This window comes from Trematomus bernacchii, unplaced genomic scaffold (genome assembly GCF_902827165.1).
Source record: "Trematomus bernacchii unplaced genomic scaffold, fTreBer1.1, whole genome shotgun sequence".
Classification (NCBI taxonomy): Eukaryota; Metazoa; Chordata; class Actinopteri; order Perciformes; family Nototheniidae; genus Trematomus; species Trematomus bernacchii.
Genome location: NW_022987342.1, coordinates 6,365,070 through 6,386,410, shown reverse-complemented (window position 1 = coordinate 6,386,410; position 21,341 = coordinate 6,365,070). Strand labels below are relative to the sequence as shown.

Genomic DNA, 21,341 nt, shown 5'->3' with positions numbered 1-21,341 from the left:
AGAGTGGTGAGGAGTGGTCAGCCAAGCATGTGGCCTTCGGGAGGTTCTGTGTGTAAATGTATGTGTGAGCATTATCGACCGCTCGGAAACGGAGCAGTTGTACATTTCACGCAATTATATTTCAAAATGTGTGTGTTCACGGCCAGGCGATTATTCCAGGACTAAATTGCTCCTGCTTGTTTTGTGCTGCCTCTTTTGTTGTTCTCAGGCTATTTCAGTGGAGCTCCCATCTGCTTTATTTTCTCTCTCGCCGTAATCTTACATGGATGCACTCATTCACCTAGCCACCCACCCATCCGATGCGGTGTCTGACTCACTTGTGCTCACTCACTTACTCACAGGGTGTTGTCAAGGTGGGGTCCGGCTTGCTACAGTCATAGCTCTAGGAAGGGCCAGACTGTACATGAGTGTGATGAAGAGAGCGGGGCCAGGACAGCTGGAGCAGCAATAGTGATGAAATGTGTCCAATACATCACTTCCTGGAAGATGAGGAAAGAGATTTAGGGGACTGGGTTGGTCTCTTGAGAGATGAGGATAAATGGGGGAGTAAGGTTGCACCAAGCATCCCAAGATTACCAACAAAAGACTATCTACAAGGTAGTGACTGCAATATATTGACATTTAGGTAAACATATTTATGCCAAGCTGTGACGTCATATAATTTGTTTCCGTCTACATTCAATTTGATTAAATGAGTCATGCTTTGACAATAGCCAGCACCTCTCCTACTCCACTATGAAAGATTGAATTGTCTGACTATGATGTGATTATAAGAAGCAGTCACGTGTCTCGCAGCGCAGAACGGGAATCAATCCCATCAATCAAAGCTCAGAAAGCACACAGACCCTGGATGGATCCCATCAGACACAGTTTCATCTCTCCCTCCTACATGCGCCCCCTGTCTGAGGAAACAGGTACGTCAGCTCAGTGGAACATGAGACTCGGATCTAATGTCACTCATGGGCAATCAGCTGCACTCTTTTGAAGCCCAGCGCCCTTGATGTTTAATGTATTTTCAATGGACCCTGAGATGCATCACTGTTTTTGTTCGGTTTGCTTTTCATTCGTTGAAAGGATCTGCAGAACAAACACAGAAACATTTCTCTCCTGATATCAAAGGACAGACGTTATTACAGCTTTCTGACATTTTACGTGTTTTGCACAGATGTAGACATTTTAGGCACTTTCATAAACTTGGGGACTGCCAAGTGTAGCTCTGCTTCAGAGCAGTCTCTTCTTGATTTTCACCCTCTCGGTCAGTGGTTCCCAATCTATGGGTTTGTGCTACCAGAAGGAGTCCTGTCGTGGATCTAAGGGGTCACAAAATGTACCAGGGTCAAATGTTTTGCTATTAATTTTGTCAAAGCAACCCTGCCTGAAATGCCTCCATTAGACTCCTTTGTTTACTTCCATAACATAAGTGGAGTTCTCATTAATGTATATATATCTAACCACTCTATCCAGTATTGGTTTGCTAGGAGTTTGGAAAGCAGAGGGAAGACTCCTAATCGTATTTGGGCTCTAATATGCCATGATCACTGGACAGTGTGGGCGTGACCCGCTTATAGGTGTGCCTTCGTTACCACGTCTCTGTAGACTAATAATTCCAATGAACCTGTGTGTGGTTTTTAGCACTGATATCTGTGAATTATGCTCCCTGCAATGAGTCTTATTTGCATATAAAGGGCCGAATTTGAAGTCATATGTTTGCTTATTACCTAATTAAAAATATGTGTAAATAGCACCAGAAAACCGAGGCTGTTTGTTTGGCAGTTTAGTAAGGGGCTTTGAGAATTACTCTGTTTCGTTTTGTCTTAATTGGCTTTGGGCAGCTTTAGCCACAATAAACGGTGTATTCCTTTTATGAACTATGAGGCTGCAATATAATGCAATGCTGTTTTGTTCTTCATCGTGTTGACTGAGACCAAAGACTTCCCACATGGCTGACATTAAGTTAGGTTAAGAGTTTACTTTAAAATATGGATATACTGTATCTAAGGATAATAAGGACAAGAGGTTGGAAACCAGTGATATTTGCATCAAACTGCTGAAATCCCAGCGTTCCATCAAGCTACATTGTGTTTTACTGAACTTTCCAGGAACCATGCTTGGGGAGTAACGGATTACATTACATAATCACAATACAAAAGACGGTATCTGTATTCCCTGACAGTGACATTACAAAAGACGTAATCAGAATACTGTTGTATTTCTGAAGAATGGGGATTCTGTAGCTGTTCTGTTCTCTAATACTTTAAGTGTGAATCTATACGCCTACTGCCTGAATCTGCTTTATGGTTTTCACTTTCTTTGCTTCATTTGTTCTTTTTTTAATTCATTAGGTGAACCTTTATGTTCATAAAATAGTGTGTGTGAGCTTAACTATTCAACTAAAACAGAGCATTTTCTTATAGATTTTATTTCTGCTTTTTTAACTTTTTTACTTCCTGAATATGCTTCATGAAAGCCACGTTTTTAAAGGACACATTGCTGATACTAAATATCTTGGTTTCTTCTTTCTGAAGGTTGTTACAACTAGTAATTGTAACAGATTTCTTTTTTTTATATGAACCCTCCCAACCCTGCTGTTTGCTCTCCACATGGTGGTGTGCTTCACAAGAGTTCTTGGTGCCCTCAGCTGCTGTTTCCAGATCAGCCTATCCTATAGTCTGCTCTAAAACCTCCCAAGAGCTTCCCCTTCCTCTATAAATGTATCCAGTGTCTGACCAGATTCTGAAGCATTACTCTTTTCTGTCCCTCTTTCTGTATTTATGTCCATTTTGGCCCCCGCTTCTCCTGCATGAGCTCTATTTCCACTGGATGGAATTTCTCCCCAATGCTAGAGGTTGTTTCCCTCCCTTACTTGGCATTCTTTCCCCAGCATGTTGCATTTTTATCAAGTCAATTTGCATGGGGACGTGGGCTGTGATTTGTTTTATCTGTCTGGGCCTGTGGTTTAGCAATCATATAACTATCATCCTAAATGGCATTATCTGTCTTCTACAGACCATAACGGGGACAAATTCCCCAATTAATATGCGCATACGGCATTTCAGCCACAGTGAAAATATTGGACACTGCCCCTATAGGCTACCGTAGTGTGAGACTGGGGAGATGTTATCATCATTCATCATGCCCCCTCACAACCCTCCCCATGAATAACAATAGGGATCGACCTTGGCTTGTGCCTGGAGGAGAGAGATGCTGCAAGATTATCAGATTATTGCTGGGATAAAGTCATGCACTCGTGTGATTGGTCGGATTTTGGGCTCGTTATGGGATTGCCTAATTAGCAGGGCTGTCCCTGGTGACGGGGTGAAGACACGTTTTTTGGCAAATTAGGAATAAGTGGGTGATAATGTGTTTGTGTAGCTGAGTGAGGGTGAGGTACTGGGAAATTGGAAAGTTTTCCAGCTTTTTCACTGATAATGACATGATACTTATATTCAAATAGTACATGTTATGCTCATTCTCAGGTTCATGTTTGTATTTGTTACCTCTACTGTGACATGTCTCCATGCTTTGATGTTCAAAAAGCTCTTTATTTTTCTCATACTGCCTGTGCTGCAGCACCTCTTTTCACCCTCTGTCTGAAACCAGAGCCCAGTCTCCTCTGATTGGTTAGCTGGTCGGCTCTGTTGTGATTGGTTAACCACTAAGATATGTCCCGTCCCTTAGCCCATCACGTACAATGTGTTGGAGCGCTAGATAATAGAAGCGCAAGTGTTACATAGTGATGTCATTATGTTACGGAAGTAAAGAAAGGAGTCCATTCGAGGCTTTTCAGGCAGAGTGTCCCTCTGGAGAGAACTTTGAGATCTTAGCCTTTGCAGACCATTTACATGCACGAAAACCTATATAACACACTACAGGAAAGGGCTCCTTTAAAGGGCAACTATTTAACTTATTTCAAAGGAAGACATAATTGTCTTCCTCTTACAAAGGAAAAGTTGGATTCAACAGTAAAACACATGCTTGCTCCGTGAGATACACTCTACTGCAGCCCTACTTGTGACTATGTGGCTTGATAGGAAACTTGAGTTAGGTACCTCTACTAAGCTGTTATTATGAGGTCAATTTTATAGCAAATGTTACATCTCACATAGGTGTAAAAGTATTTTTTGAATAAAAACAGAAGTAACAAACACCCTATTTGTAACTGTACTGTTATAACCTTGTGACACAAATGGTCGGGGGAATGGATGCCAGATGTTATGTGACTTTATCTTATCAGTCAATTAAGTCAACATTGATTGTTTTACCTTATCATGTCTTTTCTGGACATTTTAAGAGAAACATCTTCATTGGTTGCAATTAGGGTTGCAGTTCTTCTTGCCATTTGTTTTACCGGCCTCATGACTCATGGTATGTTGCCGGACTCCATGTTGACTGTTACTTTGGTGCCTGTCATTAAGGACAAAGCAGGCAAGGTAGGGAGCTTGGATAATTATAGACCAATTGCTCTAGCCAGTGTGTTATCCAAAGTCCTGGAAAAAATGTAGTTTGATAGATTATGTTCTTATTTATGTACCTCAGATAACCAGTTTGGCTTCAGGGCTAAGCATGGTACTGAGCTATGCATCTATGCTTTGAAGGGAATGGTAGAAACATATAGAAGACAGAATTCCACTGTTCTGATTGGTTTTATTGATGCCTCTAAGGCACATGTGTCAAACTCAAGGCCCAGGGGCCAAATCAGGCCCTTGGTGGATTTAATTTCGGCCCGCAGGATAATTTCTAATTACTATTAGATCTGGCCCGCCGGTATATTGCACGCACACCTTCACTCCATCCTGAGGGTTTCCTCAGCTCAGAGCCTGACCCCAAACATTGATGAACTTGCACCCGAGATGAGATGCCAAGTATCTGGCTTGAACTAGCATCACAGAGCAGCACACTGAGTTTAATGGATGTTTCCTTCTGCACTTTTTGTCTTGTGACAACAGGGCATGTTTGTTTTTCTCTTTGAGGGAAATGGTTTTTTTGAAGCTGTTGTTGGCCTGTGGAAAAATGTAATCATAAGAAATGACTCCGGAAAAGCTGCAGATAGAGCCATAAGAAATGAATGCAACTGATTATTTAATGTTTAATGTTGTTTTTAGGCAATAATTTAAGCTTTGTTAGTTCCAGGTTTAATATGTGCAATAAGTTCATTTCAATACGTTTTGAAATAAACATTGAACCAGTCCGGCCCTCGACTAGTACTGATTTTTTTATTTTGGCCCACTGTTTATTTGAGTTTGACACCCCTGCTCTAAGGCTTTTGACCGAGTTAACCATCATAAACTGTTTTTCAAATTGAGACAAAGGGGTGTGCCCAACAGTATAATTAGGATCCTGGCTTATTGGTATGCCAACTAGAACATGCGGATCAAATGGGGGAATGCAGTCTCAGCGACATTTGGTGTTGGTAATGGAGTTCGCCAGGGGGAGCTCCTCTCACCATGCCTTTTTAATATCTATATGAATGATCTATCAGATGATTTAACCCTCCTGTCTTCGGGTCAAATCTGACCGATTTACTACTTTCATCAATCATAACTTTTTTGTTTTAGATTCGATTGCATTAAGGCTTTATGATATCCTTCACAGTAGACATTTGAACATATCAAATTGCTGATCACCACTTTCATTGAATTTTGGATGATTTAGTCAACTTTTTTTTTTTATGATTTAGTCAACTTTTGAAAATGACCGCCATAAAAAAAGGAATTAGTAACCATCCGGATCAGATAAAACACACACACAAACACCCACCCACACACACACACATACTCTAGATGTGTGTCCTCCCCTATGTGCCCAATCCCCCCATGTGAATCACACCTGGCACACACAAACACACACACACAGAACAGTTTGACACATATCCCGCTCTAGATTAGAATTAATCTAATAAATCTAAATATTCCAATTTATGTTTGAATCTAATCATAAATATCTTCTAAATACACCATTGAACAACATTTATGTTTAAGTGTTGTTTACAGAACATGACATTTAGATATCAGGGTTGGGGACAGCTACTTCCCAATAGAAATAGAAAGTACCCTAAATGATGTTTTTGTATATATTAAGCTTATCACTATCTAATGTAATGCCTTGTGTTTGAATAGAATAGTTTTTCTTGTTGTGGGACCGCACTTTGTAGTAATTCAGTAGAATGCCCCATATACACAAGCTAACATGTTGGCTAGAAAGTTCTCTTGGTGTTCAGATAAGGTTAAGGTGAACCTCTTTAGAGCTTATTGTACTCCTCTTTATACTGCCCCCTTGTGGGTCAAGTTTAAGAAGGCGAGCCTCCAGAAGCTCCAGGTTGCTTATAATGACTGTTTGCGTATACTGCTTAGAAAACCAAGGTGGTGCAAGTGAAATGTTTTGTAATGCACGAGTCAACACGTTCCATGCTCTCTTGAGAAATCTGATGTACAAATTCATCTGTCGATTGAATGTTTCTCATAACTCTGTCATTATGCTGCTTTCAAATCCGTGTCTCAGTGCTGTACGATACCAGTCACCTCTGTGGAAACATTGGTATAACTGCATTTTTTCATTTATATTTGAGTGTTGTATGTCTTTTAAATTTTTTTTACCTAGAGTCTCTTTAAATAAAGCTGATGATGATTGGTCATAATCATTTTCATGAGCAGCACACTTCAAATACTGCACTTCTCTTAACTTTAATAAATGAACCACACAACTGGGACTGTAATATGAGCAAAACAATAAACCAGTGAAATAATACAAAATAAATAAAAACAAACAAATAAAATAAATGGGATAATTAAGACCTAGCGTTCTGGTATCGCCTGCATCAAATGTTTCAAATGAATCAGGGCTTTGATGCTTCTCACATGGATAGGACACTCGTATGTAGTTAACAGTTCTTTATCCGCCAATTATTTTGTATATCTGCAACCTATGTGTTAACGTGGGTACTGCAAATTCGTCTGCACTTTGTATAATGGAGGGTGTTGAGGTTAATTGATTATCTGAACCCCATCTGGTGTGCTAAAGCCCCCTTTGAGCTTTAGCCATGGCCATGAAGGCTAAATACAGTGCATGGCTGAGAGTAATTTGGGGCTCTTGAGGGTCTTATAGGCGAGGGTTAGAGCTGGAGTCCGGATTTTGCGATGCTAAAGGACGGACTGTGGTGTGGAGTTCAGGGACCAGACACAGAAGAGCGAATGAGAGGCTAAGGCGATAATCTAGAGAAATGTTTGTTTACTGGTCTTGCAGGCTAGCCTAGCAGGAGGCCATTGAGAGCCATTAACTTGCAGCTGTTATGCTAATACTTGCAAACACATTGATTAGCCCTTTATCTGCCAACATTCTCATCCATTACCTAATGGATCCGACTCTTCTTTTTAAAAATGTATTCTAAGCTAATATATATAGAAATGTAGTTGGAATTTATAATTGCCCAAAATTAATCGTAGTAATACTGCTAGATTTGAAAGTATAATGCAACAGGTTATTATGTTGCCTCCTCTTCAAGCAGATCCAAGTTATTTTAGGATGCAAGAGGCATGGAGTTCCACAAAAACAAATGGCAAGTTCAAGCACGTATTTCTCTGTCTAGCAAGAACTTTATCAAAGCTAGTGATTTTCTTTAAGAGGCTTAACACAGCTAACAACCTCATTTCGTTCCCCCCCAAAAACCAACATAATCCTAATTCAGCGGCACTCCTTACTGCTGAGCCTCCTAAATAGTACAGTTCCATACAAATCGACTATGTCAATACATTTCCATAGAAACGTATTCAAGGGTAATTTGAATGAAGTTTAGTGGTATGGAAACTAAGCCTGGGCGATATACCGTAAACTATAACCCCACATATCAAATATACAAATATTTTTGACCAAATACCTCAATATTGATTTTGCGACGATATTTAAGGGCTGACTTATTTCATTAAACATTGATAGGCGATCTTCGAAAAATAATCATGAGCAATTTGGATATAATGAATTAGTAGGTAAAGACAAATATTGCTAATTGGAAAATGACATCACTTTACTGAAATGCAGCTTTTAAAAGCAGGGAAAGACACACATAATGCCATATTCAGATTTTCCAAAATGTAACATGGCATCTATTCTCATATCACTATATCGGTATATTATGTATATATCGCCCAGCCCTTAGAGTGGCCATATTATGCTTATTTTCAGTTTAATTTGTGCCTTGAGTGTGACATGCTTTAATGTTCAAAAAGCTCTTTATTTCTCTCATACTGCCTTTAATGCAGCACCTCTTTTCACCCTCTGTGTGAAACCAGAGCTCAGTCTACGTTGTTAGCGGCTGGCTCTGTTGATTGGTCAACCACTTAGAGATGTGTCGGAAATGTCCCGCCCCTTAGCCTATCACGTACAATTGTGTTGGGGCGCGTAAAATAGTGAGGTCACAGAAGTAAACAAAGGAGTCCAATGGAAGCGTTTTAGGCAGGGGAGGAGTTGGAGATGACTCCCTCTGGAGGGAACTTTCAGATTCTAGCCTTTGCAGACCATTTACATGCACTAAAACACACTATAAGAAAGGGAAAACCCCAAAAAGAATATTGGGCCCTTTTTTAAGGGAACATCGTTTTGTCGTGTTAGGGTTAAATCTAAATATGTGAGATTACACAATATGAAAAACAAAAAAAGAACTGTCTAAAAAAACCTAGATTCCAATCTTTGCTGTAAACTGTACATGCTCATTCATGAGGTTAAAATCCCTGACTAACTAGTGTGTAGTCAGCTGACCACTGACCTGCCTGACATGTAGACACTTGGTCTGCCTCCCCATACTCCCTCACATCTGTGTTGGCTTGATAATCAATGTGGGGACCTTGGGGCTCTGGAAATGATAAGACTTGCATGAAGTGCTCCTGCTTCACGGAGCCGTGGTCAAATGTCAGTATGTGATGAAAAGTGTGACCAAATGTATGTGAGCGTGTGTGTTCCACTGTTTTGCAACTGGCCCATCTGTTCATGTTTTTGTTCAGGATATACATACATTTCTTTACTGTGTCTGACAGATTTACACACACACACACACACTAAAAGAGATGCCATTCGGTCACTTAGTGAATACTGCGTGTCACTAAAACATGTCTGCTGTCGATATAACAGCCGCTTTTAATTGCACACGGAATTGTCAACATCAACATCTGTTTGTGCTAGATGATCTGTCTGCACAGATTCATTCTGAAACACAGCAAAACAGGTGTATTAGTGTTTGCCGCATCACTGCAGATCCTGGAGCTCATTAAACAGATATTCATATGGATGGCATTGATGGAAGCATGGTCATTTCTCTGTGAAATTCTGTATGTTTTTCACACTGAAAAACTGTATAGTCTTGGTAATTCTTCGCCTACTTCTCTCTTGGCTGCAAACAATGGCCTTAGGAGTCCACCTAGCTGCATAAAACACATTTTTCTGCATCACTGCAGTAGGTATTCTTCACGTCCCCTTTCACCCCTCGCTTCCTCCTCTCCATACCTTGAGGAGACGACGGGAAAAGAGCTGGCAGCCGAAGCTGGTTGCTCAGCCCTCGAGGGAAGAGTTGGATTTCAGCCTCAGGGACTCGGGTCACTGGATAGAGTCTGGACTCAGTGTTTCTGCTCTCCTTCCTCATCCTCCCACTCTTTATGTCTACGTTTCCCCCTCCTCTGCCCCTCCTTTTTGCCCTAATGCCTTGCAGATGCCTCCAAACCATACCTAAAAATAAAGCCAGTAGCACTACCACTGGCATGTCCCATTGTAGTGTTAAATGTTAGCAAGTCTTTTACTGTTTGGCAGAAATAATCTTCTTGATTAAACTAGGGTAATCTTTATTCTGATTAGCTTGCTAGCATGGCTAATGTGTTCATTTATGTTTGCTTCTTGAGCTGTTTCAGTGGGCTAATGATTGGATGTCATGCAGGCATGTTGTTCTAAAGCCCTTTGTGAATGCTTACTGCCCACAACCACCCACGTGTGACACGACCAAACCTTTACTCTGACCTGCTCTCTCACACCGACAGTCAAAGCACATGCTATTGATCCAATCAGCAGTCACTCTACTTGTCAGGATTAACAAAGGGCTTCAACATCTGTGTCTTCTGGGACCGTATGTGATCATTTATCAAGAACAATTAACCCCAGAGAATTAAACAGCTCCAGTTTACTTTAAAGTGATTGTGTTGACATCTAGAGTTGGAGCAGAACCTGCTCACACCCCTGCCTTTTTCTTGATTGGGACTTGTTTGGACTAGTTTATAGAGCTCGGAGGTCGTATTTGCCTTTCAAACCATGCACAGCATGTGTAGCTTAACAGGCTCCCTGGGAGTGTGCAAAGTACTTTTCATGCTGCTGCTGTTCTCCACCAAACAAAACTCATTCATTGGCCCCTGTCCTTACCTCCTTGATAAGTTACAACCAGCCATTTCCAGGTCCCACACTTACACCTATTGTGTTGTCACCCTGCGTAGATCATTCACCGTTAGCTTGTTCAATTAACCCAGCTGGATTGCAGCATGCATATCAAAACTACCTCTGCAGTTTGGCTGATGGACGGGCCATCCTTTTACACATTTGGTCACTTTTTTTCTTATTGGTTACCTGTCATGTATATACTTTGTGTAAGCTTGTTTCTTAATTCGAACCAGATGTGAACCATTTCTTTAAATAGAGTGAAAATGTATTTCTGTGTCAGGACTTGGGGTTTATTAAGCTGCCCAGTGCAGAGCTGGTTTTTAAGGTTCTTAAGGCTATTGCTACTGGCCTCTTGACCCTGCTGACCTGAATTCCTGCTTCCCAGTTAAGTCCTACAAACAGTGCTCCAGTACAACTGTATGCTCGTATTTAATGTTGGCAAATGAATAACCCGGAATAGAGGAAATGAACAGGAGTTTTCCTTTCCGTGCAAGCTTCAATGTTTGAGGAATGTTCCAAAATTAGGCCTCCAATTCCCAAAATAACTATTCCTCTTATTACATGAAAGCAATACTTACTTTGGAATGAAATGTAGTACCTAATTTTAGCATACCTAAATCATGACGATGCGTTTGATTGAGCTAGCAAAAGATCGAGGGTGGGTAAGAGAAGAGTACTGGGCACATGGAAATGTGAACACAGCTATTAACATTCCCTGAAAATGTAAAACATTCCCGACGCCGAAGAGAGGATATATCGGCATATTTAATGCCAGTGCTGCAAGCGTAGAGGGAAAAAGGGCAAACATCCTGGCAATACCCAGCCGACTCTGAGACTTCGTCTGTCCATGGAATTCTTTCCACTAAGACACTCTGCAGCATTTTGCCATTCACTTAAATCTATTATACCCAAGTTCCCATCAGCAAAAACACGTCTGTTTGCTATCCTGGCTCCAAAATGGTGGAATGAGCTCCCCATTGACATCAGGACAGCAGAAAGCTTACACATCTTCCGGGGTAGACTGAAAACTCATCTCTTTCGACTCCACTTCGAGCGATAGAATGACTAACAAAGCACTTATATACTAATAAAGGACTGGCTTATCTAAAGCCAGTTGAGTAGCACTTGAAATGTTTTGGCTCTATGAAACCTGATGTACTTATATGATTCTGTTTTCTTCAAGTTTGTATCTTCTTGGTCGAGTGCACTTATTGTAAGTCGCTCTGGATAAAAGCGTCAGCTAAATGCAATGTAATGTAATATTAACCGTCGTGTGTGGCTTGAGATTGCTGGGATGAGGGTAGGGGGGTCAAGTCCCGCTCTCTCTGTGCCCCACTTTGGTGACAATGAAGCACACAGTGATGGTGGTGGAGATGTCGGTATAAAGGCTTTATTCATCTGCTGTGGCTGGTCACAAAGAGGCAGATACATCAGATCACAGGATTCTGGATGAAGGGATGGAGGAAGAGCGAGTCAGGAAAAGCATAGTGACACTCGAGAATTTCGAGCTGGTGTATTTGAAATGAGACATGGCCTTGATACTCATGCATGTGTCATGACTGCCCTTCTATTTTTTCCTTACTCGTGTATCTGTGTGTATTCGTGTACACGGGCCGAGTTCTTAGAGTCATAGCGAGAGCCAAGAGGAGGTTTTCATTAACCTCCAGCAGAGAGAGGGCGCCATCTTGACTTGCTGCCCTCCTGGTACTGTATTATAATGTTCTGGGCCTATTTGCTCTGCATCATGCCTGACCAGATGAGAACTCCCTTATTAGTGAAATGGGCTGCTTTACAGGTGCTTGCCGGGTCAACTGTTCCAACCAGCGACGCGTTTAGCTGGGTAGTTGATGGTGAACATTGAAGGAACATCCACGATTAATCCGTTTGGAGACCATTTAAGTACAATAATGCAATGATAATATAGTAGCACAAAAATGCCGGTTCACCCTTTGAAAGAGTATAAGAATGATTCCATTATGTTTAGAAATTGGAATTTGATTGTTAAAAACATATTTAAATCCCATAAATAAACCATATACAATTAGGCCACATGTATGAGTCATTGCTTTGTTATCAGCTTTAATTTCATTCTAAATACATTATTGCTTAGATTTTTGTTTTTATTTAATTGTATTACTTATTTGTTTTATCTAACATTTTTTATTTAAGTTTGATCTTTTTTCTGGTTTCCTATGTTTTGATGTACCTATGCTAAATGTACAAATATGAGTTTATATTCTGAAAGTGCATCTCTTTAATGAAATTAGCTGATAAATAAAAAGGAAAATAAAATAAGACCACACAACCATAACCATCAAAATGGACTCTCAGGTGCTCTTTTTTAGACATTGCTATCATTTGTCGGGGTATAGAGAGACAATCACTCGTTAATGGGAATTTACTGCAAATCCAGATTAGTTATGGTTACGAATACTGTTAAGGAAAATATCTTTGTATTTGCTAAAATAATTGACATAATGACATCAACACTTTTAAAGCTTAAACCTAAAAGGTTCCCTTCTTGGTTTTAGGTAAACGCTAACTGGCTTAACATCTTCACCATTATGCGTACATACACCTATCACTGCCACACATCCCTCTGTTATCCTGGATGTACCGGTAGACCCCAGCTGCAGGGCTGGAACTCCTCTTGAAATGAGTCATGTTCCTATTAGTCATCCACAGAACACTTCACCTTCCAGCTCTTATGTTCTGTCTGGGGGTTGATATCACTGCCTATATGGTGGTTATTATAAACGACTGCAGATAAGTGGCATTGGGCTTTTCACTGCAGCATCATGCTTTCGTTTTTTGTCTGATTTTCAACCGTACTGCAGAACCATGACGTGGCAAGAGTTGAGGTTAGATGAGGGTTTCTGATTATTCCTGAGCAGCACAGGAGAAAAGGACAGGAAGAGTCAGGGAGGAAAGGAAAGGGAGGGATAATAAGGAGTGACGATGGACACAATGTCAGGTTTGCGTTTCTATAAATAGCTCACTGTCTCTACCTGATCTCTCCTTCGCGATCTTTTTTAACTCAATTGTCATGCTGCCAGAGTCCAGAAAGTCACTGTTAACAAGAGGCTGAGGCAGACTTCAGTAAACCTCACACACAATGCTGCCCCCCCCCCCCCCCCCCCATCTATAGTTTAACCTTGTAGCATAATCCCATTAAAATCCATTAAGCAATGCATCTTAAACTGATCCTCCTTCTTCCAAATGTGGGGAGAAGTCGCCTTCTCTGACAGGGTGAGGGAGGGAGGGAGTATAGGAAGAGGATGGTGGTGCCGCTGCCGAGTCACATGACCAATTTGTGTCTGTTGCGGGGAGCACGGGCAGCTGGCCAAAGTCATTCCTCCCTCTCCCTCCATCCTTCACTCTCCGCCTCTCTCCCTCAAACACATGCGTTTGTTAGCGGGCTAAAGCCGATTGCATGAATGTGTTTTTTTCTTCTTCGCGAGTGCAGTTGCCAGCTTCTGCCGTTTCAGGACTGTCAGAATCCACATGCGTTGAACGCACGCTTTTTTTGTTGTTGCTTGACCGGCATCTGCTGTCACTAACTATGTCCCTCTTGTGTTGCTTCTCCTTCAGGGACTATGGCTCCAAGCGCAAGTCAGGTAAGTCACCTGTTTTTCCTTCTCTATCCATTCCAAAAGATCATTCTCTCTTTCAACTTGTTGCTCCTAATAGAGCCTCTCCTTGAGATCTGAGAGGGTTGTGATTCTGCATGACGTATGACTCTCTCTGCGTCTTGTCTGTTATCCATGTGATGCCAGTGTGTGGTGTGTTTACTTGTCCCGCTGCAGGACGCTGACTTGCTGTCGGCTGTGTTTTGGGGTGGGTTCAAAGAGCTGTCAATCCCCCTCCTTCTGGCTGTAGATTTGCAATCCAGGGTGGGGTTTCAGAACTGCCTGGGGATGTCAAAATATAGTTATTTTTGTTAAGAGAGACCATATTTAGGTGGCAGTTTGGACATTTGACAGATTGTTTACCACTTCAGCTGAAGTCCTAATCTGACCAATGTTTAGTATTCCTAATAATTCAATAAGAACACATGATTGAAACAGGGATACTTTTGAAGGTATGTGCCTGTAAGGGGCTTTGGACTTATCCTGATCTGTGTGGTCTAAGTCCCTGGGTCTTAGGAGGTAAACAAAGCTGAAATACTTCCATTTGGTGCCACAATTGCAATTCAGTAGAATAAAAAGTAAAAACATCCAACCATGAACATGGTCACCAACATGTTCAACTGTTTCCAACATGCGAATCAGCAGAACTCGCCACTATATTGATTTTCATCAACTCATTAGCCATCTTAGCACATGTATGGCTCTTAGAGGGTATTAGCTACAGAATAGCTGCTTAACAAAGGCAACATGTGAGCCACTAACATATGCATCTTGGAACCCTGTGTGCTTATGGCCTGGTAGTAAATATCAGTCATACATATTATGAATTATTGAAGAGAAAATAGAGGAAATAGCTTGTGGTTGAATGGAAAATATGATCATCTTGCTACCTATGCCCTACAATATTGTCTTGATATTATAATAGCTTTAAGGTTGTTTATTGGAATGAAAATATCTTGAAATAGCTTTTGATTAAGTGTAGGGGTACAGCGATGCAAAATGTAATAGAGTGGTGCAGTGACGAGTCCTAAAACCCGGAAGTGAGTTAGCATTTTACCACTACCGGTTCCCTCGTCTCAGAGCCAATGGGATTTCTCCATAGGAGTTTGGAAAATAGCTCGAAATAAGGTCTGTGGTTGACACAAATTTAAGAGACGGATCACGTTTTGTTCTACGACATTAAATACATCAGCAGTGACCCCACTGGTGATTTTTGAAGAGTTTACGTGTCTGACAAACGATGGTTGTTAACAAGTGGCTGAATAGGACTACAGAAGTTGTCGAGGACGTTGTACGTCATTACACCGAACACGTAAACACTCCCGCTAAGTTTGTTTGCCCCTGTTCTGCTTGAAAGCAAGTACCTGCCTCCTGCAAACTGTTAAAACAAAAGCTTCAACTTGTACAATTTTGAATCTGTATTTTTGAATATCGATCTTAAGTTGGCGTGACGTTGAAGCAGCGACCCTGCTATAGTTCGTTTATATCATAACGTTAGCATTTTGCTTCTGGCGATTCGATTTATGATTAGAAAATTATAAAAGTAGGGTAGACATGTGGATATTATCCGGCTGAACAAAACGTGCATTTATCAAACAGGTTCGTTTTCCATAGACCTTATTTCGAGATATTTTCCAAAACCCTATGGAGAAATCCCATTGCTTTTTTGTCGAGGGAACCCATGCGCAGCTTATTTCCGGCTAAATATGTCATCCCTGCACCACTCTGTTCATATGTTTTGGCCCCTTTTTAACCTTAACACTACATTAAAGCAAATTCCTTGTAAGTGTAAACATACATAGCAATGAACCAGTTTCTGGTTTCTGATTCTGAATGTTTTGGGGTTTTCAATAGGTGAGTTTATTTTGGGAAAAAAGTAAATATGCGCCCCAACCGTACGGTGGTACAACGAGCGGATACAGATTTGCTGCCGATATGACTTAATTTTGGAAGGCGGACCCACAGAAAGTTGCTATCAGAAACAATGCCTGAAGTGTTTTGGACGTAATCTCGTCTTTGTTTACATTAGCAAGCCTCGCTAACACTCAGAGCTAACCTGTACTGGAGAGCACATGTATTTAAAAAGCAGGAAATAAAAAAAGGAACTCACGTTGTGGTAAACCCGCAAGAGAAAAAGCATTTGAGCTCCATACTGTTTCAAAAATAATCCTTAATGTGGTTTAGAACAGGATGGCGTTTTATCACAGCAGAATTTAACTTTATCTCCGGTAGAATTCTGATCAGGCATTAGCTCCGCCTCCTCCTCTCTTTTTTTTTTTTAAAGCTAAGGACACAAAATCCGCATTTCTCTAACAGGGCTGCAAAAGAGGGGTATGAGCAGTATGAGGCATGCAGTGGCGACTGGTCATTAGGGGCAGCCCCACCTAGTGTCAGCAGAAAGTATTAAAATAATAATTACAAAAAAATGCTAAAAAGATACATCTTAAAATATATTTTACGATCATGTTTAATCATCTGATTTGTCTGTAAATTGCTGTTTTAGTTTGTGTTCTTCTCGTTAGTGTCTACAGTGTGTGCCTATTGAGCCGTGCTCAGTCTTTTTCTATACAATGTGTGCAGCAAAAAAATAATCACCATAGGGGCACTGTGCTGACATACCCACCAAACGTCATCTCACATCCCACATCTGTGGGAAACGTACCTGTTAGATAAATGCACGTTTTGTTCAGCCGGATAATATCCACATGTCTACCCTACTTTTATCATTTCGAATCGTAAATCTATCGATCATAAATCTATCGCTTAGATTTATGATTCGACTTTTGAAACTACAAGAAGATAAGGAGGACTTTTACAAAAAAGTAATATAGATTTTTGTCCAGAAGGATAGGCAAATGGACTTAATCTTCAAATCAAGGTAAGACCACAATTTGATTGAAAATGGGATCTTACTAAGAGAGAACAATCCAATATTTAAAGGATAAAATTATATTTTTTGGGTATCCTTTTGTTGAACTGTCTGTTTAAAATTAATAGAAGCATCAGACTAAAAAAGCTTTTGAAAATAATAGAATATTTTGATTTAGGTCAAAATATATTATTTGTAAACCTGAAGAGTCAGTGCCAGTGCCTCACCAGCCATGAACCTCACTGCACGTCACTGCAGAAGCTTATATATAAACATCTACGTTTTTTGTGCCCCACCACTTTTGTACATATAAAAACGCCACTGCAGGCATATACAATGGGTGATCTGTTTGGTATTTTAAGCAAAAAACTTCACAGACATGTTTTGTATAGGTATGGCCCTACAATATATGTTTCCAATATAGCATAATAGGTCCACTTTAAGCCAGTTGGCGTGGCAACAGGTTGTCTATTTTTAAACCTTTGAACAGTTACATAAAATCTACATTATTTCTATGGGTGGAAACTGTAGGAACATTTATATTGAGAGAAAAATGAAGTGCACCTATCTTGGTTTGATTCTTGTAAAGAGACTAAATTGGTGTTATTATCAACATTATTACAGAACAAATCTCCATAAACCGAATGTCATCTTTAGGTTTTATATATATGTATAAGTGTGACTGTTACATAAAGTAAATTAAACCATATATTTATCCTAAAGGAAAGATAAGTGTATGTATTTATGGTGTTTCTTTTGTGCTGTCATCCCTCAGATGCTTTTGAACGCTTCCTGCTGAAAGTGTTTAGTAACCATTACAACCCTTTCAGCTTCCGCTATTCACAGAGAACCCACTAGCTGTGGCAGCATCTGTTCATTTGTTTCTATATAATCATACCCATTAGCATCTTCTTTTTCTTTTCACTTGTCACTGTGGTTCATACTTTGGTTTCAAAAGGTCTATTTTAAGAAATGGTTCAACATATTGCTTATTTGCAGTGGGGAACAGATAACATGGTACTGTTTAAAGTGAAATAAAACATCCACCACCTCTAAAGCTGACAAATGTACGTTATCTTGTTCTAAAGGAAATTGTATTTCAATTTCTTTTTAAATATTTTTAAGGGGGAGTTAAGTGTTGTAACTTAACTTCAAAAAGCTTTGACGGTGCGCAGGTTCTTCAGTCTAGTCTTGTTGTCATGGTGAGGATGCCATGGTGTCTGTAAAAGACATTGCATAGAAGTACTTGGCGGATTGGTTAACTGCTGTGTGTCCCTTAATATAGCACGATTTGTCTATTAACACGTCTGTACAAATGTAACTAATTAGACACATCACATGAGCTTCAGAGGTGCTGGTAGGCATTATGTTAAGCTTTCGGCCCTGTGTCCACAAAGTGTCTTTTTTGTGTGTCTTTTTTCAATTGTTTCCAATGAGGAGTGACACGTACAGTAGCATTTCAAAGCTCTGCACATTTTTGTGTGGCCTCTTTTCTGAAAAAAGTAACCAGTCGCTACTGGTTACATTTTTCAGAAAAGCACCCATCACATCACTGTAAAAATGAGATGAAATGCTTGTTTTGGCCGTGTCTTTCAGATGGAAACTATCATAACAAAGCTCATTTGTTTGAGCAGATTAGTTGGGCAGACATGGGATGATGCTGCCTTGTTGTGTAGTGTTGTGGCTTTATTGCCTATGTGCATCGTCATCCTCGCTCTATGGCTTTCAGACTGAGCAGTGAAGCTCATTCATACCAAGTATGAGATCAAGCATCTTCCGGTTGGTGTTCATGGTGGAAAAACAATTTCAACTAATATATAGTAGCACAAAGTAAAGGCAATAGGAGGATGCTAGTCTGTTTTATAAAATCGGTGATACCTTGTCTTTATGCTAAGCTAGGCTAATCACCTCCAGACTCCAGCTTTATTCTAACTAGACGCACATTTTGTCTAAAGATCTGTCAGAGAGAAAGTGTACTTTGTTGAACTGTTTCTTTAAAAAGTGGTTTTATTATTCTGTCAGTTCGGCCAAGATGACTATTGCTGCTTTCAACATCGGCCCTGCTGTTTTTCTGTTAAATCCAAACACATTTAGTTGTTGCTGCTGGAAAAACGAATGCATCATTTCCACTGCACCAGAGCATTTTTCTGAGGAAACAGAGGATGTTTGGAACATGTAAACTGGCTTGTTGACTCAATATTGTGTAATATCAAGATTCACATCAGGCAACTGTATTTATATTCCAAGACAATGTGACTAGGGCTGCACAATTAATCAAAATATTACTATTTGTAATGTACACATCGCTGAGAACAATAGTAATTAAAGACATATTTGTGAAAATATAGCTCTGAATTAGGTATAGTTGTGCTGCATACAGTAGATATCCCAACCTACACACTTATATAGACTTAGTAAAATATCCTTGTTTTGGTACAAAATCACACTATCATCATTTTTAAAATAATAATATGAATAGTGTTTCTTTCCCTACAATATCGCAAATCATATCGCAATTGCAATACCAGTCACTATAATAGAAAATCATTTTTTCCCCCAAATTGGGCATCCCTAAATGTGATAGTAACACTTTTTTGAAAGGGCAGTTCATCTAATATTTAAAAATAATTGTCCCCCCAAGAGTTTGTTTTTTCTTTGCAGCTTCCTGAAATAAAGCTAACACTTATCAGTGGGGTTACATAGATGTCAGACAATCTTTTTGCCTAACATGGGGTCATGGTAGTATAGGGAGTTTCAGGGTCACGGTTTGGACTCCCCCCTCTGTCCAGATGGAGCTTGTACTCCTCCATGTGAGAGCCACATTGAGAGGGAGCGGATCAGGGGGAGGGGGAGGGGGGGGTGCTGTTTGGGCTGAGGCTGCGGGGGTGAGCGACTGTCAGACAGGCGCTAGTTTGTTTACGTGGCGCAATGGATAAGATTTCAGACTGACGTATTTACATGGAGGTGGGCTGTGTCTTAATGTGTGTGTGTTTTTACAAGTGCAGTAAGTGGACAGTGTCACCATGGTTAATTATTGTATTTATTTATTTACTTTTTAAGAAATGATATGTCTACAGCATAGTCAAGAAAATAATATACATAAGAGGTGAAAAAAACAATGTATTGCCGTTAACAGATAGTGGATACATAATTATTTCTCATCATTTGTCATACCTAACCAGAGGTTCTGTGTTGTTTTTCCCATCTGTCTTCACAGATATTAACTTTATTTATAATTTGTATGGTTTTATTTTGTATTACATTTACAAGATCCTTCCTTTTTAAGTTAATGAAGTTATTATCTTTAAACCAATTCCTTTTGATTTCTTTAATTATTGCTGCTATTGTTATAAAAAAACAATCTTCATTTTTTTCTGGTGTTTTAAGTAGTAGGATAAATGGGTTTTTATTTCGTGAAAAAACACAAATAGTTGACGGTTCTTTTTTAGATATTCCCAGAAGTCACCAAATATATGACTATGGGTTGCCCTTTACTCACCGCATTCCCTCTAGCTTTTTGTAGTTACATTTCCTTTGAATTTACCATGAATTTGGGGTGTCTTATTTAATTAGAATCTTGCGTGTGTGTTTTTACACATCTGTTAAGCTGTCCCTGCTAATCAGTATCTTTTTTTTAGCATCAGGAGCTCCTCTATCCATAGACACATTTATTTGACACTTACCTGCCTCTATATAACAAGCCATGAGAATAAAACCCTCCTGTGTTGACTTTTACACATTTACCATCCAATTGAGCATTTCATTGTAGTAATAAAAATGTCAGCCCATTCTTATCACATCATTATAATGAAGCGTGAGTATTGATTTAGGCTGAACAAATTACTATTGTTTTTCCAAGCATTATAGCCGCTAGACAAAGTAATCTCTATATGGCAGAGGAGGGAGACTTCTTCACTGGGGGGTGACGGTGTTGCATCTGTGGCCGCTCCATTAAATCTAAAGGGGAGAGGTGAATAGGGGACAATATACAGTGTAACACCATTACATCTCCCCAGTTGTTGACTCACATAAAGATAAATACTTTTTGTTTGTGATAGTATGTTTAACTATTTAAATTAGGCATAATTTTATATGTGCTTATTAGCATACATTTCTGCAACATACATCGGAAAATTGGATAAATAATTTGCAAAATGTTTCTGTTTGTTCACATCATAGAATCAAAGGATTTAGGTGAGGGGATTTGGGATATCTTTTTGTGTCACTATAACTTAGAGAATAAGTACATTTGATATAAATCAGACTATGAGTGATATATGAACAACTCTCTCTCTAAAACCCTTCAATGAAGATAGAAATTAAACTAGAAAGGTTTCTGTAATTGTAATGCTACCGAAGTGGAGATTTCTGTATGATTATGAGAAAAAACATTGTCATATAATGTATGTAGGCTATTGTAAACATGCCATACATTTTTA

General features: G+C 39.8%; 1 protein-coding gene across 2 annotated transcripts in view; it reads left to right on the top strand.

Moving 5' to 3' along the window:
* sh3pxd2aa (SH3 and PX domains 2Aa) overlaps nucleotides 1-21,341 on the top strand; it is a 126,172-nt gene that overhangs the window by 50,974 nt on the left and 53,857 nt on the right. For both annotated transcript variants that reach the window (XM_034130892.1, XM_034130883.1), the window contains exon 6: nucleotides 13,996-14,021. In XM_034130892.1, coding sequence (XP_033986783.1) covers nucleotides 13,996-14,021 — 26 coding nt within the window. The remainder of the gene's footprint in view (nucleotides 1-13,995; nucleotides 14,022-21,341) is intronic.